The sequence below is a fragment of the Phocoena phocoena genome, chromosome 4 (genome assembly GCF_963924675.1).
Source record: "Phocoena phocoena chromosome 4, mPhoPho1.1, whole genome shotgun sequence".
Taxonomy (NCBI): Eukaryota; Metazoa; Chordata; class Mammalia; order Artiodactyla; family Phocoenidae; genus Phocoena; species Phocoena phocoena.
This window is the reverse complement of record NC_089222.1, coordinates 15,159,076-15,178,075: the sequence shown is the minus strand read 5'-3', so window position 1 is coordinate 15,178,075 and position 19,000 is coordinate 15,159,076. Positions and strand designations below refer to the sequence as shown.

The window sequence follows — 19,000 nt, the reverse complement described above, 5'->3', positions numbered from 1 at the left end:
TAGACTGTCTTGGCAGGCTATTTTTATGTGGGAACATCCCTGTATAGCCTGAGTAGGTTTAATATTTTTTGGTGCAAGGGCTATTTTTAGTACAGATGTCTGCCACCTCTTTCCTCAGTGTATGCTGGTCATTATCCCCTTGTTAGGAGGTGTAACTGATGTTATGGTGACCAGAGCCTGCACTGGATATTGAACAGGGCATCCCCTTTGCTCTGTGGTTGTCACTGCCCTGACAGAGGTGGGGTCTGTTCCTTAGTTGTCATAGTATAGGCCCCAAGATCTGTTCCTTAGCTGTGTTTCTGATCTGTGGTGCAAGGTAGGCAGGATTGGAGCACCCCCACTGGGAGGGAAGCCACTCAGTATTCCTCCTCTGGAGCTGTTCACCTGTAGGTGTGCTCTGTCATGTCACCTTTCACCCATTGTGTGAGCTCTCAGATTACACTACTGTTGGCCCCACTCTTGGCCTCACCTTAACCATAGGTATGCTGGCAATTGGCCCTCGTGTCTCTCAGACATCGTTTTCACCATGCCACCAGCATAGTTCCACTAAAGTCAGGTCCCAGGATTGCAGTAATCATGGATTTGGACCTGCTGTGGGCGCTATGTGAGCAGCTCAGACTGTGGCCTGACCTAACACCCATGTGTATGTGCCCACGAAGTCTACAGCTGCTAAAGCTAGACCTGCCTTGGCTGGGAGCATTCGTTGTCCATTCAGATGTTCTGTAGGTGCTGAGTTTACAAAGCCAGTCATGGGAGTGTCAATTTGCTATTTGTGCAGCTGTGAGGAGAGATGTCAGCTTTTCTTCCTTAGCTACATGGCCCCTGGGGCTCAGCTGTGGTTTCAGCCCCACCTCTGCATATGGGTCACCAACAGGGGTCTGCTCCAGAGGCTTCCCTGTAGCACATGAATCCACCCCAGTGAGGAGGGGGCATGGAGGTGGTGGCAGCCAGGGTTGCGAGAGTGCTCCCCATGGGGGGGACTGGGTACAGAGGAGGAGGTGGTGACCACTGGGGTCATGGGAGCCCTGGTGGAGATGGGTCCCATGGGAGAGCTTGTGACTTCAGGAGGGAGAAACTAGCCATTTTCTTAAACATATCTCTTATTCACTAAACCAACTTTACCATAAATTAATTTTCTATATGCATGTGTGCATGTTTCTGGAATTTATATTCTTTCCCCTCATTGATCTCTCTATTCATGAACTATACAAAACTGATTTAATTCCTGAAGAGCTATAAAAATCACCAAGTTAATATATATACCTATTTTTGTGCCTTTAGTAGATATATTATTATTTTTAGAAATAATATAGAAAAATCTTTTATTTTCTTAGTCATTCACAAAATAACTTTTGCATCTCTTTGACTTTCCATGAAGTAAGAAGCAATATATGATAGAAATTTAGATACTTCTCTGTGCCTTGCTTTCCTTATACTGGGAAATTAGATGAATTAATTCATGTTTATCTCTTAGAGTGGGCATATAGTAAGTACCCAGTGTTAGCTATTATTTTTAAAAATGAGTAAATTAGGACTCCTATACTTCTCTCTACCTCTTTTACCACTCTTCTATCTTCATGCCCTTCTGCCAACTTTTGTGAGGTTTTATCATCTCTTCTGTAACCATAATTAATCCTTTCATGGTGTGTCCATTGGTTGAGTCTAAAATTGAAAATATCAATACACATTGTTTCCATTATTGTGATTGTATTAATATTGATTTCAAAGTGTCTTTAATATAATTTTTAATCATGTGTCTTCAAGTCACTAATATTATCTATCTTCCTAAACATATTCTATTCATGGTAAGGGATGCAATGTAATTATTGTAGATACATTTCCCAGAACCCTCTGAATTTTTATTTCAATCTGGACCAGGTGCTCTCTGGGACGGATGCCAACCTGTCATCCTGACTTCTTGTCCTGGATTGGAGTCAGTTATCTTGGATCTCCAGTCTTTACCTTTCTTGAATTTTATTCTTGTTTTGGCTAAAGAATATCTTCAAAAGTAATTTTCTTAAAAGGATGCATGAGGAATAAGCTGCTGAATTTTTAAAAGTCTGAAAGTGACTTAATTTTCCCTCTCATTTGATTGACATGTTTACTGGATATATAATATTAAGTTCATAATTTTTTTTCTCAGAATTGAAGCTATAGCATCCAGGCATTTTTGTTTTTGTTGTTTATAAGTAATATGAATTTATTTAAATACTTTGGAAACACCCCCCTGCCCCCACAAATGATGCCTGCACCTAAAAGTTACATAAAAATGACCCAGAGTATTTTAAAATAATAGATTTGAAGGTCATTTGTAGTTTTTCCCTCTTAACAAGAGTGCATTCAGCTGAACAGTATATTACAAACCTTATCAAATCATGTTAAGGCAGATGATGAATCTGGTTGCATTTGTTATGACTCCCAGGAGCAAGTGATATTGTGGGAGTTGAGCATTTTTCCTCCCAGCTGTGTGGTCAGTTGGCCCAGGAAAGGGCAGTCCTGGAGGCAGCAGGTAGAGAGCCAGGCCCTGCCTGTCTTGTCACTCCTCATTCTCAGTCACTTCTCTGTGACTGAAGTGGACATGGAACCCTGGCCCTTGTTGGCATCACTGATGCACACCCACTGCCAGTTGACTGACTCCTTCCACAGGGTCATATTATTGTCTCTGCCTGAGATAGCCAGGACGTTGGCTGTGATGGACAAGCTCACATGCCATACAACATCATTGAACTTGTGCAACAGTTTGGGAGACCATGTATTGCCCGTGACATCATCACAGGTACAACTGAACACTCGACCATCCTGGGAGCAGCTGGCAATGGTGCTGGTAGGCAGGCCAATGGAGCTGGCCCAGGCAATGTCTCAAACCCAGTCACTGTGTGCTTTCAACTTCTGCTCTTCCTTCCACTGGCCATCCTCCTCCTCCTTCCACAGTTTGATGAGGTTGTCACAGCCGCCTGATGCATATTTCTTGACGTAGTTGGACTTCTGCCCAGATGGCTGGTCTATGGAGCTTCCAGGCATGACAGCAGGGGCTCAGCTCACTGCTTTGAAGCCAGTAGTGTGAGCGTTATTGATCTTCTTCACTTCCCATTGGCCCAACATGGAATAGGTCAGTAGGGATATAGCCCCATCGAAGCTCCCATAGGCCAGGATCAGGCCCCTGATACCCAACTGAATGTGCTGTAAAAATATCTGTGATTTTTATTGGTAACAAAATCACAGGTATTGCTATAACTCCTGTAGTTTGTGCCTACATTCAGAATGGATAGAAATGCTAAAGTTTAGAGATTAGAGAAAATAAAAATATGATTTATTTCCTTCCAAGTTCACAGACCTCCTAAATTTTATCCATGGACTTTTATTGATGAACCCGTGAGTTAGAGTAAAAGCTTTTTGAGGTGTGGAAGACTGTATGTTCCAAAGATGACAGCAATAATATTTCCCACCCCCTCATGCTCTTTCACTATATGACCTTGATACTCTCCCATCAGCAGGTAGAATATTTTTCCACCCCCTTGAATCTGGGTGAGCCCATGACACTTTTGAACAACAGCATATGTGAGAAGTGATGCTATACCAGTCTGAGCATAACTCTTAATTGAGCTGTCAACTTCTGCTTCCTTCCTCATAGAAGCAAGACACCATGTAAGATGTGCAGTTATCCTAGATCACCATGCTGCAAAAAGCCCAAGCTATATGAAGAGGCCCTGGAGGATAAAATACCATATGGAGGAAAAAGGTGACCAAGAAACACAAGTATCAGACCCCCAAGTGAAGAAGCCATCTTGGAAGTGGGTCCTTTAGTTCTTGCCACCCTACTTGCTGCCACATGGATCAGAGGTGAACTGTCCCTCTAGGCTCTTCCAGGATTCCTGACCCATAAAATTGTGGGCAAAATAAATTGCCTGTTTTAAGCCACTGAATTTTGGGGTAGTTAGTTTGGCAGTGATAGGTAATGGGCAATCATGTATCCTTCACATTGATTAGCAAACTGACAGGCATAAATGAGGGGCTCAGGAATGGTTGACAAATTGAGACTTGCGTGGCATTTTGGTGTCAGTAGGAACCACAGGGAGTAATATAATGTGATGAAAGTATATTGTCTAATAGATGGCCTATGGTTCGAAGGTACCTCAGCCCCTTTTCCAAGACCTCAGATTAGCCAAATCCTTCCCAAATGCTGACTCCTCGATTGGTCTCCAAAGGTTACAGTCTCTTCATGGAAGAGTATATATAGGATGATTAAAGAGCACATAATGAAAATGCACATTAGAATGGTGTAGTTGTACTGGAAGCAATCTCTGTGCATCTGAAAACTTGGTCTGGGTCTGGAAACAGACCTCAAGGGGCACTATTGTATCATGGCTATGAGCACAGGCTCTGAAGTCAGTGTGTCATGGCGGAAATCTGGGTCAGCCGTAGAGCCTGCTCTGTGACTAGGACATGCAAGTCTTTCTGTGTCTCAGTTTACACATCTGTAAAATGTATATAAAACAGTATCCTCCTCATGTATAGTGAGATTCAAATGAGTTAATACATTTGGTTGGCACATATAGCTCCCACTGAAAACCAAATGGACCTCTCTTGAATACTTTCAGTGACTCTTGAATTATTTAGGTGGTTCCTAAATGCCACATGTGGTTTTTAGATACTGCACATATCAAATTTTTATGATAATGGTAGTCTATATTTAGTTTAATCTATATTAGAAAATTTATAGCCAGCATTTCTGAGTTCATATATAGGATAGGATAACATTATAAAATATATTAAGCCATAAATAGTATAGCTAAGGCCCAAATGGTAAAGATGAAACTGAAATGCTTGAAATTGGCATGTGGGAGCTGCAAATCTGGGAGTCTGCAAAGGAGAGAGGAACAGAGAAATGAAGTCATTTATTCATGTGCAATGAACCAGCATGAAATGCCATCAGTTCTTTGCCTCAGTCTATTTTATTTCACATTTGACCACTCTATAATGGGCACACTATTTAAAACCTAGATCTGCCTTCCAAAAGAGCAATGTATCTTTAATGGGGAAAGCTGTAATATTTTCATTTCAGCATGTTTCCCTGGAAAAGATCATTAATTGTGGTCTACAGAACACTGATCTACAAAACTATTGTGTTAATTTGGTAAAAGGAAGTTTTCTTTCTTTTTTTTTTTTAAACATCTTTATTGGGGTATAATTGCTTTACAATGGTGTGTCAGTTCCTGCTTTACAACAAAGTGAATCAGTTATACATATACATATGTTCCCATATGTCTTCCCTCTTGCGTCTCCCTCCCTCCCACTCTCCCTATCCCACCCCTCCAGGCTGTCACAAAGCACCGAGCTAATATCCCTGTGCCCTGCGGCTGCTTCCCCCTAGCTATCTACCTTACTACGTTTGTTAGTGTGTATATGTCCATGACTCTCTCTCGCCCTGTCAAAGCTCACCCTTCCCCCTCCCCATATCCCCAAGTCCGCTTTCCAGTAGGTCTGCGTCTTTATTCCTGTCTTACCCCTAGGTTCTTCATGACATTTTTTTCCCTTAAATTCCATATATATGTGTTAGCATACGGTATTTGTCTTTTTCTTTCTGACTTACTTCACTCTGTATGACAGACTCTAGGTCTATCCATCTCATTACAAATAGCTCAATTTCATTTCTTTTTAAGGCTGAGTAATATTCCATTGTGTATATGTGCCACATCTTCTTTATCCATTCATCCGATGATGGGCGCTTAGGTTGTTTCCATCTCCGGGCTATTGTAAATAGAGCTGCAATGAACATTTTGGTACATGACTCTTTTTGAATTTTGGTTTTCTCAGGGTATATGCCCAGTAGTGGGATTGCTGGGTCATATGGTAATTCTATTTGTAGTTTTTTAAGGAACCTCCATACTGTTCTCCATAGTGGCTGAACCAATTCACATTCCCACCAGCAGTGCAAGAGTGTTCCCTTTTCTCCTCACCCTCTCCAGCATTTATTGTTTCTAGATTTTTTGATGATGGCCATTCTGACTGGTGTGAGATGATATCTCATTGTAGTTTTGATTTGCATTTCTCTAATGATTAATGATGTTGAGCATTCTTTCATGTGTTTGTTGGCAGTCTGTATATCTTCTTTGGAGAAATGTCTATTTAGGTCTTCTGTCTATTTTTGGATTGGGTTGTTTGTTTTTTTGTTATTGAGCTGCATGAGCTGCTTGTAAATTTTGGAGATTAATCTTTTGTCAGTTTCTTCATTTGCAAATATTTTCTCCCATTCTCAGGGTTGTACTTTGGTCTTATTTATGGTTTCCTTCACTGTGCAAAAGCTTTTAAGTTTCATTAGGTCCCATTTGTTTAGTTTTGTTTTTATTTCCATTTCTCTAGGAGGTGAGTCAAAAAGGATCTTGCTGTGATTTATGTCATAGAGTGTTCTGCCTATGTTTTACTCTAATAGTTTGATAGTTTTGGGGCTTACATTTAGGTCTTTAATCCATTTTGAGTTTACTTTTGTGTATGGTGTTAGGGAGTGTTCTAATTTCATACTTTTACATGTACCTGTACAGTTTTCCCAGCACCACTTACTGAAGAGGCTATCTTTTCTCCACTGTATATTCTTGCCTCCTTTATCAAAGATAAGGTTACCATCTGTGCGTGGCTTTATCTCTGGGCTTTCTATACTGTTCCATTGATCTGTATTTCTGTTTTTGTGCCAGTACCGTACTGTCTTGTTTACTGGAGCTTTGTAGTATAGTCTGAAGTCAGGGAGCCTGATTCTTCCAGCTCCATTTTTCGTTCTCAAGATTGCTTTGGCTATTCGGGGTCTTTTGTGTTTCCATAGAAATTGTGAAATCTTTTGTTTTAGTTCTGTGAAAAATGCCAGTGGTAGTTTGATAGGGATTGCATTGAATCTATAGATTGCTTTGGGTAGTAGAGTCATTTTCACCATGTTGATTCTTCCAATCCAAGAACATGGTATATCTCTCCATCTATTTGTATCATCTTTAATTTCTTTCATCAGTGCCTTATAATTTTCTGCATACAGGTCTTTTGTGTCCTTAGGTAGGTTTATTCCTAAATATTCAATAAGGTTTTCCTGGGAGATATTCAGAACATTCTTACGTTTCTTTTTTTTTAAATTTATTTATTTTATTAATTTATTTTTGTCTGCCTTGGGTTTTCATTGCTGTGCGCGGGCTTCCTCTAGTTGCGGAGAGTGGGGGCTACTCTTCATTATGGTGTGTGGGTTTCTCATTGCTGTGGCTTCTCCCGTTGTGGAGCATGGGCCCTAAGCAAGTGGGCTTCAGTAGTTGTGGCACGTGGGTTCAGTAGTTGTGGCACGTGGGCTCAGTAGTTGTGGCACGTGGGCTGTAGAGCACAGGTTCAGTAGCTGTGGTGCATGGGCTTAGTTGCTCAGTGGCACGTGGGATCTTCCTGGGCCAGGGCCTGAACCCATGTCCCTTGCACTGGCAGGTGGACTCCCAACCACTGCACCACCAGGGAAGCCCCCATTCTTACATTTCTAATTTTGTTCCAGTTTGATACGTGTTCCCCGAATTGCAATTCTTTGATCCCAAGTAAATGTTTTCTGCTTCATTACTGCCTCCTGGGTTTATGTAGGTTGACAAGGTTTATGGCAAGTAGGGGCAGGGCCAGGTAAAGAGGTAGGAGTTGTCTGAAGTTGAGGTCTCTGAAACATACAATTATCGCCCCAAACCTATTTCCCCCAAAGATGGAATTGAAGCCAGTTTATATTCTCAAAGCACCAACTGTCTGGAGAAAGGGTATTCTGCCCTCTCTGCAGAGCTCTGTGTGCACCCTAATCCATAGCGTCCTCACTACCTTCATGGTTGCTTATGGCACACTCTGTGGACCAGTCTTGGGGGATCACAGGGGCAACCAGCTCAGCAAACTTTGTCAGAGGGTAGCTGGGGGTGCAGCCAGGCAGCGTGAGGGGATGTGGTTCATGCTGCATCTCATTCCAATAGTACATCTCTATGAAGTACTCCCTGGTGGAGGAAGGTAGAGGAACAGGAGGAAAGACCTCTGTTAGTTCTGTGTTGTTGGACTGCCATTGAATTTCTTTCTACTTAGCCTGTACCATGTCAGCTGAAGGACTAGTGGAAAAGTTTATGGGAATGAGTAGATATTAGCCAATTTAGCTGTGGGAAGAGGGGGACTGGGGCAGGTGGGCCAGATTGGGAGGGTGGAAATGGGAGGGCTGGTTTGTTAGATGACCAGGGGCATGTGAGGCAGGGACTGGGATGCTTAGTCAGAGAAGGAGCTGAGGGGCAATGGTTGGGGGAGTTGGGGGTGATTTGGTGAACCTTCAAGTAAGAAGTGGGGCGCAGGTGGGTTGTTGGGTTTTTTCTCCTATTCTCTCTCTTTCATGCTTCACATTTGCTCTTTCCTTTTCTTTTTCCTCTCTCAATATATCTTTCAGTCTTCCCCCTGAATGAATGTATCTTCCTTCTCCTTAACCAGGCCAGAAACATGGAACTGAATAATATATAACATATGTGCTTGAATATACAGCAAAACTTATAAAAATGATACCTCAGAAGGAGCGGGTGGGTGTGTATTCGAGTCCTTACATTTGCTCGTGTTGAGGAGGGATCTCTCACCACTTTATTTTTTAAAAAAATACACTGTTTAGGGAAGGACCACTGGCCCAAACCAACCTTGTAAAGCTAGTACAAGCTGCCTATGGAAGTCATTTGCCAAAGAGACAGGAGAGAAATTCAAGTATAGTAACCTCACAACTGCAACTTTTGGATGTTGTTATAAACAAGCCTTTCAAATAAATCACTTTAAGAAACCATATAAACAGTAGTAACCACAAATATTCATTTATATGTTTCTAAAAACTTCCCTAATATTATATGAATGAGCACTTATATCTTGGAATAACTTTTTCAGTGACAGTATCCTTTATATCATGATAATACGGCAAAGATGACTAATAGTCCATCAAAATTCATGATTCTCTTTACATAGAATAAAGTTACAGCTGAGAAGTGAGTACACTTCCCAGACTCCCTTGCAGTCAGGAGGCACCAAGTGACTAATTTTAGCTAGTATCGTAGAATGTAAGTAGAAGTGACAAATATCCCTTCAGGGCTGAGGTGCTTGCTAAGCAGATTGTCTTCTCCACCCTCTCATTCTTTCCTACAAGCTCTCTGCAGGTGAGCACAGCACTCTTGAAAAATGTAGGTCCAAAAGATGGAATCCTGGGTCCCCAAATCACCATGTGTGAATCACACCATGGATGAGTCACTTCCTATTGGCCAGGAACATCTGCAGTGGACTGTTAGATGAAAGAGAAAGAAATCTCCATTGAGTTAAGCTTCTGAGATTTGAGGCTCATCTGTACAGCAGCCAAAATTACCCTTATTAATTAATATATTTGGAAAACATTTTTAGGGGACTCAAAATTGGCTCCGGTGGTAAAGACACAAGTAAAGGTGCATACAAAGAGTTTGAATAAAAGTGTTTCATAAAATATGAAAGTGAGAAGAAGCACTATTTAACTTAGTGAATTATTTTATATAGTATATGATTTTAAGTTTATGTACGTAACCAAAAATGGAATAGTTTTAGAATATATTTAGCTATCTTATCTACAAACTTAAAAGTTTGTATGTTTAAGGTGGATAAAAATCTAAAAATTCTCTTTTTCTCTATTTTCTCATAGGGATAAAGTGGGATCACCTTACATGGAGGATCCCCTAATTTGCTGGTATATACATATGCCTATATTTGTTAACTTGGGTTCTCCTTGTTCCTAATCTATAAGCAAGCAAGTTTAACTTTTGATACTCTTCTGGAGTGTTAAAAAAAATCTTAATATAACAACAAACTTGACTTCTGCCTGTGAGTGACAGTTGGTTACTTTTTTTTCTGTTGTTCAGTGTCTCTTAGTTGAAAAGTACCCCACACTTAATTCATAATATGGATTTATTCAAGGTGGTGAGAGAATGATTCAGTGGGACAAAATGCTGCAGTGACCTAAATAAAGGCAGGCTCAGGACTACCGGGTACAGAAATCAGAGAGGAGGGAGGCTTGAGGAAAGTGGGTAGTTCCTTTTGTCTTATCCCGAAGAGACAGAGCCTACTCCTAGAGCTGATCCTGGAATTTTCACTGGATTTATTAACTCTGTGCCTGAAGCCAGTATTGACAGAGCACTTGTCCACAGTCTTCTCATTCCCATTTTCAGCTCTGTTTGGATTTTCTCCATGTTATGGGATTTGTCTCCCCATTCTGACTCTAGATATTTGAGAGCAAAACTTGCTAAGACCACATTTCAGTTCTATTTCATTGTGCTTGGCACCCAATTAGAGGTTCAACAAAGGATGAACTTACCTTTCCCTAACTGTGCAGAACTCACTTTCTTTGTAAGCAGTGAAGATCTTGGTAGAGAATAGGCCTCTGTGTTGCTATTTTCCTACTCTACAAATTCAGGTGGCCAGAAACCTATAGCTAGGACTACAATTTGCAAAAAGAAATGCAGGGTGCCTTGTTTAAAAATTATTAAGAATTTCAGAATGGTGACACTGGGTCATTAAACCAAGCACGGGCTCTTCTGAGCTCAGAGCCCTGTGTAATTGCAGTCAAGATCGTCCTGACTGCGGCTATGGTGAATGCCATAAGGGGAGAGCAAAATGCACCTCCCCAGCTAACCCTGAAACAAAAATTGGGGGTCCCTGCCCTAACTTAGCCCCTGCCTTGTTCTTATTCCATCAATAATATTCAAGAGGTCTCTTCCTCCCAACGAGAATGCCGGTGTCACAGCAGGTAAAAATTTTTGGTATGACCTTGTGACCAACTCTTCCTGGTTTGCCCAGGGCTTTCCTGGTTTTAACAATGAAACTTACATGTTCTGGGAACCTCTCCAGTTCTGGGTAAACTAGGACACTTTGTCTCTCTAAACTTGGCCTTTCTAGTGGGCTTGAGCCAAGCCTTGGTCAGCTGGGGAGGGCCACACCAGATTGCAAAGTGGTGAACACTGAGCAGAGGTTGTACTTTAAGAATCCTACCTGATGGATATGTATTGCCAGAAGCTGCATGGATATGTTTGACATCTTTAATTGAAAGAACATTATTTATAACCATCAACAAACTTAATTTTTCTCTTGGCATCTTTTACCAGCCTGTGTTTTCCAGGAGAACAGTGTAATGTCCTCATCCTTCTTAGAATACCTTAATCTTTTTTAAAAAATGTAATTTCTGTCACTTAGGGTGGTTCTTTCAAATTTTTCGTCTACTGTGTCTGTACATTATTTCCCAATAAAAATTGTCATGAAAACAAAGAAAATGGAGGTCATGACTAAGCAAAGATAGTGTTACTCACCACCATTCTTCTCTCTGAATATAAAACCAAACCAACCAGACAGACAAAACAACTCTTAAGTCAGTAACAACAATAATGATAACAAAACCTAGGGTCCAGTGATATTAATTTTGAAAAACACCTCTTAGACACTTACCCCTTCCCAAAGTACAATTCCGTCAAGTGGCAGGACGCATGGGGAGGAAGGATTCTGTTGTAAACATCTAGCGCCATCTGTAGGGCACTCACAGTAGTGTCATGCTACAGAGATTTGAAACAAAAATTTTTGATCTTTATCTCTGGTTCAAATTTACAGTCAACAGACGTGTATCAAGCATTTGTAGAGCACCATGATGGTTTCTGATTCAATTAAATTGTCCATACCTCCAATGACTTAAGAAGTAGAGAGGTAAAGGACAAATTTTGATTGTGCATCTACTGGGTGCTAGGCAGTGAGATTTACATACATATAATTATTTCCTTTCAAAAGATGAAGAAACTGAAACCCAAAGGAATTAAGTTACTTGGGTGGAATTCCCTGGCTTTCCAGTGGTTAGGACTGTGCACTTTCACTGCTGAGGGCCCGGGTTCAATCCCTGGTAGGGGAACTAAGATCCCACAAACCTCATGGCATGTCCAAAAAAAAAAAAAGAAAAGAAAAAAAAAGAAATTTAGTAACTGGCTTTATGTCATATATCCCCAAAGTGACAGAAAGTAAAATCCGAGCCAAGCCTTCTGATTTTGTCCTATGCCTTCCCCAGTAGAACATCTCTCTCTTTTAGCCTGTTTCATTGATTTTCATTAAATTTTAAAATAATTTGGCATACATTAATGCTAGATTATATATTTTTTACAGATTAGCATCATCTGTGATTTTAAGGTTGGGGAAGGATGTATGAAGTTACAAATGTTTAGACAGAATAAAATGTAAGGAAGTAGAGTGTGTAGCTTAAAAAGAATTGTTAAAGGTTTATCTCGTAATAGCTGGAAGGCATAGGAGACTGGTTTTCAGCCCCAGTTTTGCCACCTATTAGTTATCTAATCTTAAGAAATCCTCAATTTTCATATCTACAAAATGGGCATAACATTTGGTTGCCTAAACTCTGTGGCAGCATATGCATACTCAAAGGGGTTAGAACTGATTTACTAGAGAAAAAGAAAAAAAAGGAGTGACAGATTTATGACTTGGCAAAAGTCACACAAGTTAGAACTGGAAGCCAGATTAGAAACTAGAAACCCTGAAAGAATCAATTAATTTCAGGCCTGCCTTTATCAAAGAAGCACTGCATTCTGTTCCCTCCATGAGCTCATTCTCTAGTCTATACCATTTAGAACCCCAGATGATAGACTCCTTGTATCTTTAATAATCTCTTCCATCTTCTTGCAGAATGAAACCATGGCTTTCTCCAGCCAGACCACATCTGAGAAATCCTCTGTCCTGCAGAAGTGGATGGGAGACCGACTTAGCCCTCCATGTCCTGTTTCCTTGCTCATCCCAGATTCAAGGGACACCCATTTCAGTGCATAGTACATCTCTAGACTTCTCCCCCAACAATGTCTCTTTCCCTGGCCCCTGCTCCGAGATGGATGCCTTCTCCAAGATCTCTCTCTCTTTCCTTTCTACACCCAACTGTAGCTCTGACTTCAAGTTGTAGCTTTCCTTCCCTTTCCTTCTTATATCCCGTTTACTATCTGAAGTTTCCTCTTGGATGCAGCTGGCATTTCAAACCCAACTGCCTAATGGTACATTCACCTGACCCATGACCACCTCTATTAATGGTTCCACACTCCTTCCAGTCATTGAGACTTGAAACATTTACCTTCATCTGTGGCTTACCTTCCAGATCATTGCCCTCCGCCCACATTCCAATTCATCACCAAGTCTGTACACTCAGCTTTCCTTGTAATTCTCCTATCACTTTCCCTCTCCTGTTTCTGTTCTGGTTTTAGTTTGGAACAGAAGTGATGTTTCCCTTCTCTGAGGCACCAAAGCACTGGCTTGTATGACACTGCGATTCTGCTTTGCATGGTATTTATGTGCTTACTTTTCTTCTTGTCAGTATTGAACTGTAAATTCCTTGAGAGCCAGAATTATGTATTTAATTTTAAAGAATTTGAACAGGGAAATGATGATGAAGAAGATGAAGGCCCCTCCTGAAAGAACTCACACACTTGAATAAACAAATGCTGAATGGGAACAAAATACTTACTGCAGAATATATAATGTTTTCTGTGGTTCAATGGCTGAGTTGCACTCTTCATGTGATAGAGGATTTCTTTGACCAGGACACCTTAAAGAAGATAGATCAACAATTGAGCTGAACCAAATATGGGCTTATATTTTAGTTCATAAGCTTTTTGCTCATTCATACAAAGATTCTCTCTGCCAGGATTCTTAAGACTTAAGAAGAGAGGGCAAGAACTCATTTTGGTGGAGCATCTGCTGTGTGCTAATAGTGTGATTTGTATACATTATTTCACTGAATCCTGACTTCTATCCCCATTCATAAGTGAGGAAGCTGAGGCTCAGAGCCATTAAGTGACTTACTCAGCTGGGGAAGGAGAGCTGGATTGGCATGTTAGGACTTTAGTATACCAGATTTTGTTAAAACTCAAGTTAGGAGGTTGATGAACTTGGAATTTCAGACATGTTTTTACAGATAGTTGTTAGCCATTGCTCTTGTCCAGGGCAGGTCTGAAATCACAGGGTGGCATGCACCTCTCTGTCTTCATCCCTCTGGCAGCCACACCTGTGAGAGGCCAGGGGAGAAAGCAGCTCTCTGGATGTCTGCAAGGGTGCAGACTGTCTTCTGTGGACCATTGCTCCAGGTTACTCTGGGTGTCACTATTAGGGGGGCAGCCAGCACTTTTAGTTTTCATCTGAGAGCTCCATCTGTCATCAATAGAGGAAAGCTTTTGCCCTTTGCATTTGTTGCTCCTGAGGTGGTAAAAGGCACACAGAAACAGCACAGAGTCTCCATCCCACGAGCAGACACTGAGGCTGAGGATACCTCGTGGTGCAGGTGCTGTCCTGAGGACGTGCTGCCCCAGGGGCTTCCACACCATCCACCGAGGACTCCTTGTGTCTCTCTTGGTCATCTCTCTACAGTGCATGTGGTGTCCTCACTTAAGGATGACGAGTTTTCTTTTGTAATGAGCAGGGCATTGATGTTAACAGAAGATTATGATCCCAGACTCTGTGGTCCACTCAGCAAATCACGCACTGAGCAGCTATGATGGGTGAATCAGACATGGCCCCTGTCCTCAAAAAGCTCATAAAACAGTGAGAAGAGACTGTCTATTGGTCTGTGTACCAATAAGCACAATAACAGAGGGAGGTGATCTGCTCTTTCCGTGGATGCTAGGGCTTCCTTGACTAGGAATAGAGGGAACTATAGGCTGCACTTCCCACAGGTCTGCACCTTTCTGCTTCAGGGAAGGTTGCCTTCTGGGAGCCCTTCAGAGCTTAGGCTTGATCTTCGGGCCATGATGGAACTAAACTCTGTGGCCGAGTTTCTGGGAATCATGACAGTCACCTTTAATCAGCAACTTGTTCCTTGTCAGCAGGTGCCTTTGCAGCAGCTTTCAGTGTTGATGATGGAATAGATCAGCTCTTAGTTCTGGGGTGCTTGTGCAACTTGTCCCAGGAGAAAATAGGGGTAACTATCATAATAATCCACAGGCTCTGGCATGCCAATAGTCATGGTGTTTTTTTGGTTTTTTGGTTTTTTTGCTGTATGTGGGCCACTGTTGTGGCCTCTCCAGTTGCGGAACCACAGGCTCCAGACACGCAGGCTCAGCGGCCATGGCTCACGGGCCCAGCTCCTCCGTGGCATGTGGGATCTTCCTGGACCAGGGCACGAACCCGTGTCCCCTGCATCGGCAGGTGGACTCTCAATCACTGTGCCACCAGGGAAGCCCACTAGTCATGTTTTATAGGAGGGGAAACTGAGGCTCAGAGAGGTTCAGCAACTTGTCCAAGATCATACAACTTGTAAGTAGAGGGGCTGAGTTTCACTGAACTCAGTATGTCCAGCTTCAAAACCTTGGTCTTAATTATTAGGCCTCACTGTAGCTAGCTTCTAAGTTCCCTGGTGCATCATTTATTAAATCTGCATACATTAGACAGAATACTATTGATTTGAAGACATAAACTTCACTTCTCTCACTATTGGGCTATATCAGGAGTTGGCAAACTTGTTCTATAAAGGGCCAGTAGTACATGCTTTACGCTCCGTGGGCCAGGTGTTCTGTCACAACCATTCATTCTCAAGTGGAAGCACAAAAGCAGCCAAAGATACTACCTAAATGCATGAGTGTGGCTGAGCTTCAACAGCATTTTATTTACAAAAAATAGGCAGCAGCCTGGATTTGGCCTGCAGGCTGTTGCCTGCCGACATCTGATCTATAGCAAGAAGCAATTTGCATTAACACAAACAGGACCAGCCATATATCCCTAAATTAGCCTTAGGAATTAGCCTAGAGATTTTCTTGTGTGTATGGGGGTGTGTTGTAGGGGAAGGCAATGGGAGCAGGATATTACTGAACAGTGTCACCCTTGAAACCAAGTGATGGAACAGAAGTTTTGGCAAAGGTAAGAAGATGCCAGTCAAAGTCCTGATGTTCCCTTGTGACTCTGTCTCCCAGACTGTACATGCTTTCTCTGCAGGGTTGGGTTCAGGTGCTTCATAACAAGCGTGTAGTTGACAAATCTCTCTTGCCTTGCCAGATCTGAACAATATGCTGAGCTTGTGTCTTGGCAGGAATCACTAAGGAAACAATTTCCTGGCTTATCAATAGCACTGGGCTTCCCCTAGAAAATAGGACAGGTGTATGCATATGAGTGCCAGTCCTTATAGAGTCCAAGACCCAGAGACCACCTTAGGGAAGGACTCTGATAGACAAATCTAGTTTAGTGAACTCATCAGATGGGGAAACTGAGACCCAGAGAGGGGAAGTGACTTCCTCAAAATGCAATCTCTAGTAGCCAAGGGAAAAAAGTAAAGGAAATATGAAGCAAGCTGCTGGGAAAACTCCCATCTTATATTCGGATACAGGCCCCTGCATTTATTAACAGATTCTAGTCAACCCCTACCTGGCTTTCCCTGCCCTTTTCTTCACCATCTCCTACATCTAGAGAAGTGCTTCTGAAACTTTATTGTACATGTGAGGTATCTAGGGATTTCATTAAAATGCAGATTCAGATTCAGCTAGTCTGAGGTGGGGCCTAGGATTCTGCATTTCTTTCTAGGGGCTTGGTGATGCTGACGTTGCTGGTCCATGGACTGCATCTTTAGTAGTGAGGGGATGAATTCCTGAGCCCATCATGACTAGGTTGGGGAAATGAAGAATCTTGTCTCTACCATCTGATGCATTTGGCCACCATACTGCTGGTTCCTGCTGGTTCAGGAATGAGATCTGGTGCTTATGTGGCCAATGAGGCCCAACTTTCACCCTCTGCATCCTTTGTTGTTTGGTACGTAAGATTGAGTTGGGTCTTGGGCTCTGTTCCTACACACAGTCTGTGTCCTGCCTGCTAATTTTTTCTAAGACACCAGATTCCATCTATGACTCATCTCTGGATGCTCTCTCATCCCCAGGGTCTGGGTCTTGTGGTTCATGCCCTCAGCACTGAGTGAGGACTTGTACATTCTTATCAAGTCTGTCTCTGTACTGTGCAACCAGGGCTCTGTAACAGCAGGTCTGCAACACTATCACATCATTCATGACCACTGTCCTAAATTATTTGTCCCAAGGTACTTTGTTCACCTCATATGAAATTACTCCCAACCATACTGACTTCATACCTCATTAGCTGTTCTAGTACAGCTTACTTCACTCTTTATATGAGCTTTTGTAGCTATAATTGACTCCTCTCCTGGCTGGTGACTTGAATTCTTTCTCTAGCTCTGCAGCCCTGAGTGAACATCCTCTCAGTCTGGTCCAACCCCCAGGATGCTTTGTCTCTGTATTCTCCTAAGGGTCTGCTGAACTTGTCCAACCTCATGGTGAATAGTGTCTGGCAATTGTTTGGAGTCCTAATGTGATTGTACTGTTTTCTTCAAAGTCTCTAGAGTATATGACTCAGAACATCTCCTGTGACTTAAATTTTCTTCATTGTTATGACAGCCTGACATAATAGACGTCTTTCTCTCCATCTTTAGTTTTAATGTCTACATTAACAACACAGGTTCAGAACTGTCATATCCTCAGGGGTCTTGGCCTGCCACTCAGCTGCCCTCAGAGCCTCAGCATTTATCCCCATCCTGCCTGATCTTGGCTTCTTTCTTCAACCCATCTATCCTGATTACAAGGGCTGGGCTCCTTCATTATGATTAGAGGCCCTGTTCTACAGAGGGCCAAATCCAGCTGAGAAGAGGCATCACTGAGAAGCAAACATCTTTCAACACCAATGGAAAAATTTAAGCTGTGTCACTAGCCTGTCAATTGCAATAGGTATTAATCTACAGGGCATAATTAGCCTGCAAAGTAAACTGTATTAACTTTAACAGTGGCTACCACCAAGGGTTTTAGGAAAACAGGCCACTTTTGCTATACCTCCCACTTGAAAAATTCACCCTATAGGCCACCAGACACAATTGATTTTTATGTGTCTCAGATATAAAATCCATGATTCTTTGATCTGGAAAGGATGAAAAGTATCATTTAGCTTTAGCCCAAAGCTTCTGTTTTCCAGATGGGAAAACTAAGGCTCAGAATGGGTAATATTAATGATCATAAAAACACATAATGTTTGATAGTGTATTATGTATCAGGTACTATTTGTGGTAAGCCTTTGGAATACATACATTCATTTTAACCCTTACTACTAAAGAAGTGGGTATTATTATTATCCCCAATTTTCAGAATGGAAACTGGTACAGGGGTGATTATGTGTCTAATTCAAGGTCACATAACTTATTAAACGGTGGGACCAGGACTCAGACCCAGATCACTTAACCACAATGCTTCTCTCATTTTTAAAATACTTACCCCCCTGCAGTCTAGATTTCTCTTTCTGCCTGTGAATTCCATAGAGGGGCAGGAGGGACAATTCTGATATTTCTTTCAACTTAGTCATGGTGTCCTCTGTGGCCCAGGAGGGTAAAGTGAAATTGTGAACATGCTGTAGCAAAGACAAAGGAAGAAAATGTATATTTTTATTTCTGACTGTCCTCTTTACTGACTTTTTAATCCCCCTTCCCCCAAAAAAGTACTGGGTCCAGCCTTTCTTGGGAGAGAGGGAGATTTCATGAAAGAAGAGACCAAAGTGAAGTAACCTACAGAAGAATTAAGTGAGAGAGAAGTAAAAAAAAAAAAGAAAAAAAAAAGTAATGTGGCCACAACTTGGAATAGCTCAGATCAAACTGTAGTAAGGGAAAAAAAAAACCCAAGACTTGAACCAGAAAGTGGGTTATTGTTTTTATTGAAGACTCTTTTATAAGACTAACAAATCTTCCTTGAAACAGATGCTGATGATAAAGTGAAAATATTGGGAATGTCGCGTGTGCTTGGGTCAATGAACTCTAACATAGAGGGGTGCAAACTGTGTCATTTGCTATCAAGATGGAACTATGAAAGTAATTGTCATCCCCAGACATTCACAATGACCTCAAAATCAGAGGTGTATAGGAGTCTTGTGGCTGGTCAGAATTTTGCCCCAAGATTCAGTGAACTGGCTGGGAAAACAGGATTAT

At 41.8% G+C, this 19,000-nt stretch overlaps 1 protein-coding gene and 1 pseudogene across 1 annotated transcript in view; both read right to left on the bottom strand.

Moving 5' to 3' along the window:
* Positions 1-2,553: 2,553 nt before the first annotated feature.
* Positions 2,554-3,629, bottom strand: LOC136122638 (protein SEC13 homolog pseudogene; annotated as a pseudogene).
* A 4,163-nt stretch (positions 3,630-7,792) lies between these two features.
* Positions 7,793-19,000, bottom strand: part of ACP3 (acid phosphatase 3) — a 28,031-nt gene continuing 16,823 nt past the window's right edge. Inside the window, 5 exon segments of the mRNA XM_065876322.1 lie at positions 7,793-7,982; positions 11,461-11,564; positions 13,514-13,529; positions 13,531-13,594; positions 18,297-18,429. Coding sequence (XP_065732394.1) covers positions 7,793-7,982; positions 11,461-11,564; positions 13,514-13,529; positions 13,531-13,594; positions 18,297-18,429 — 507 coding nt within the window.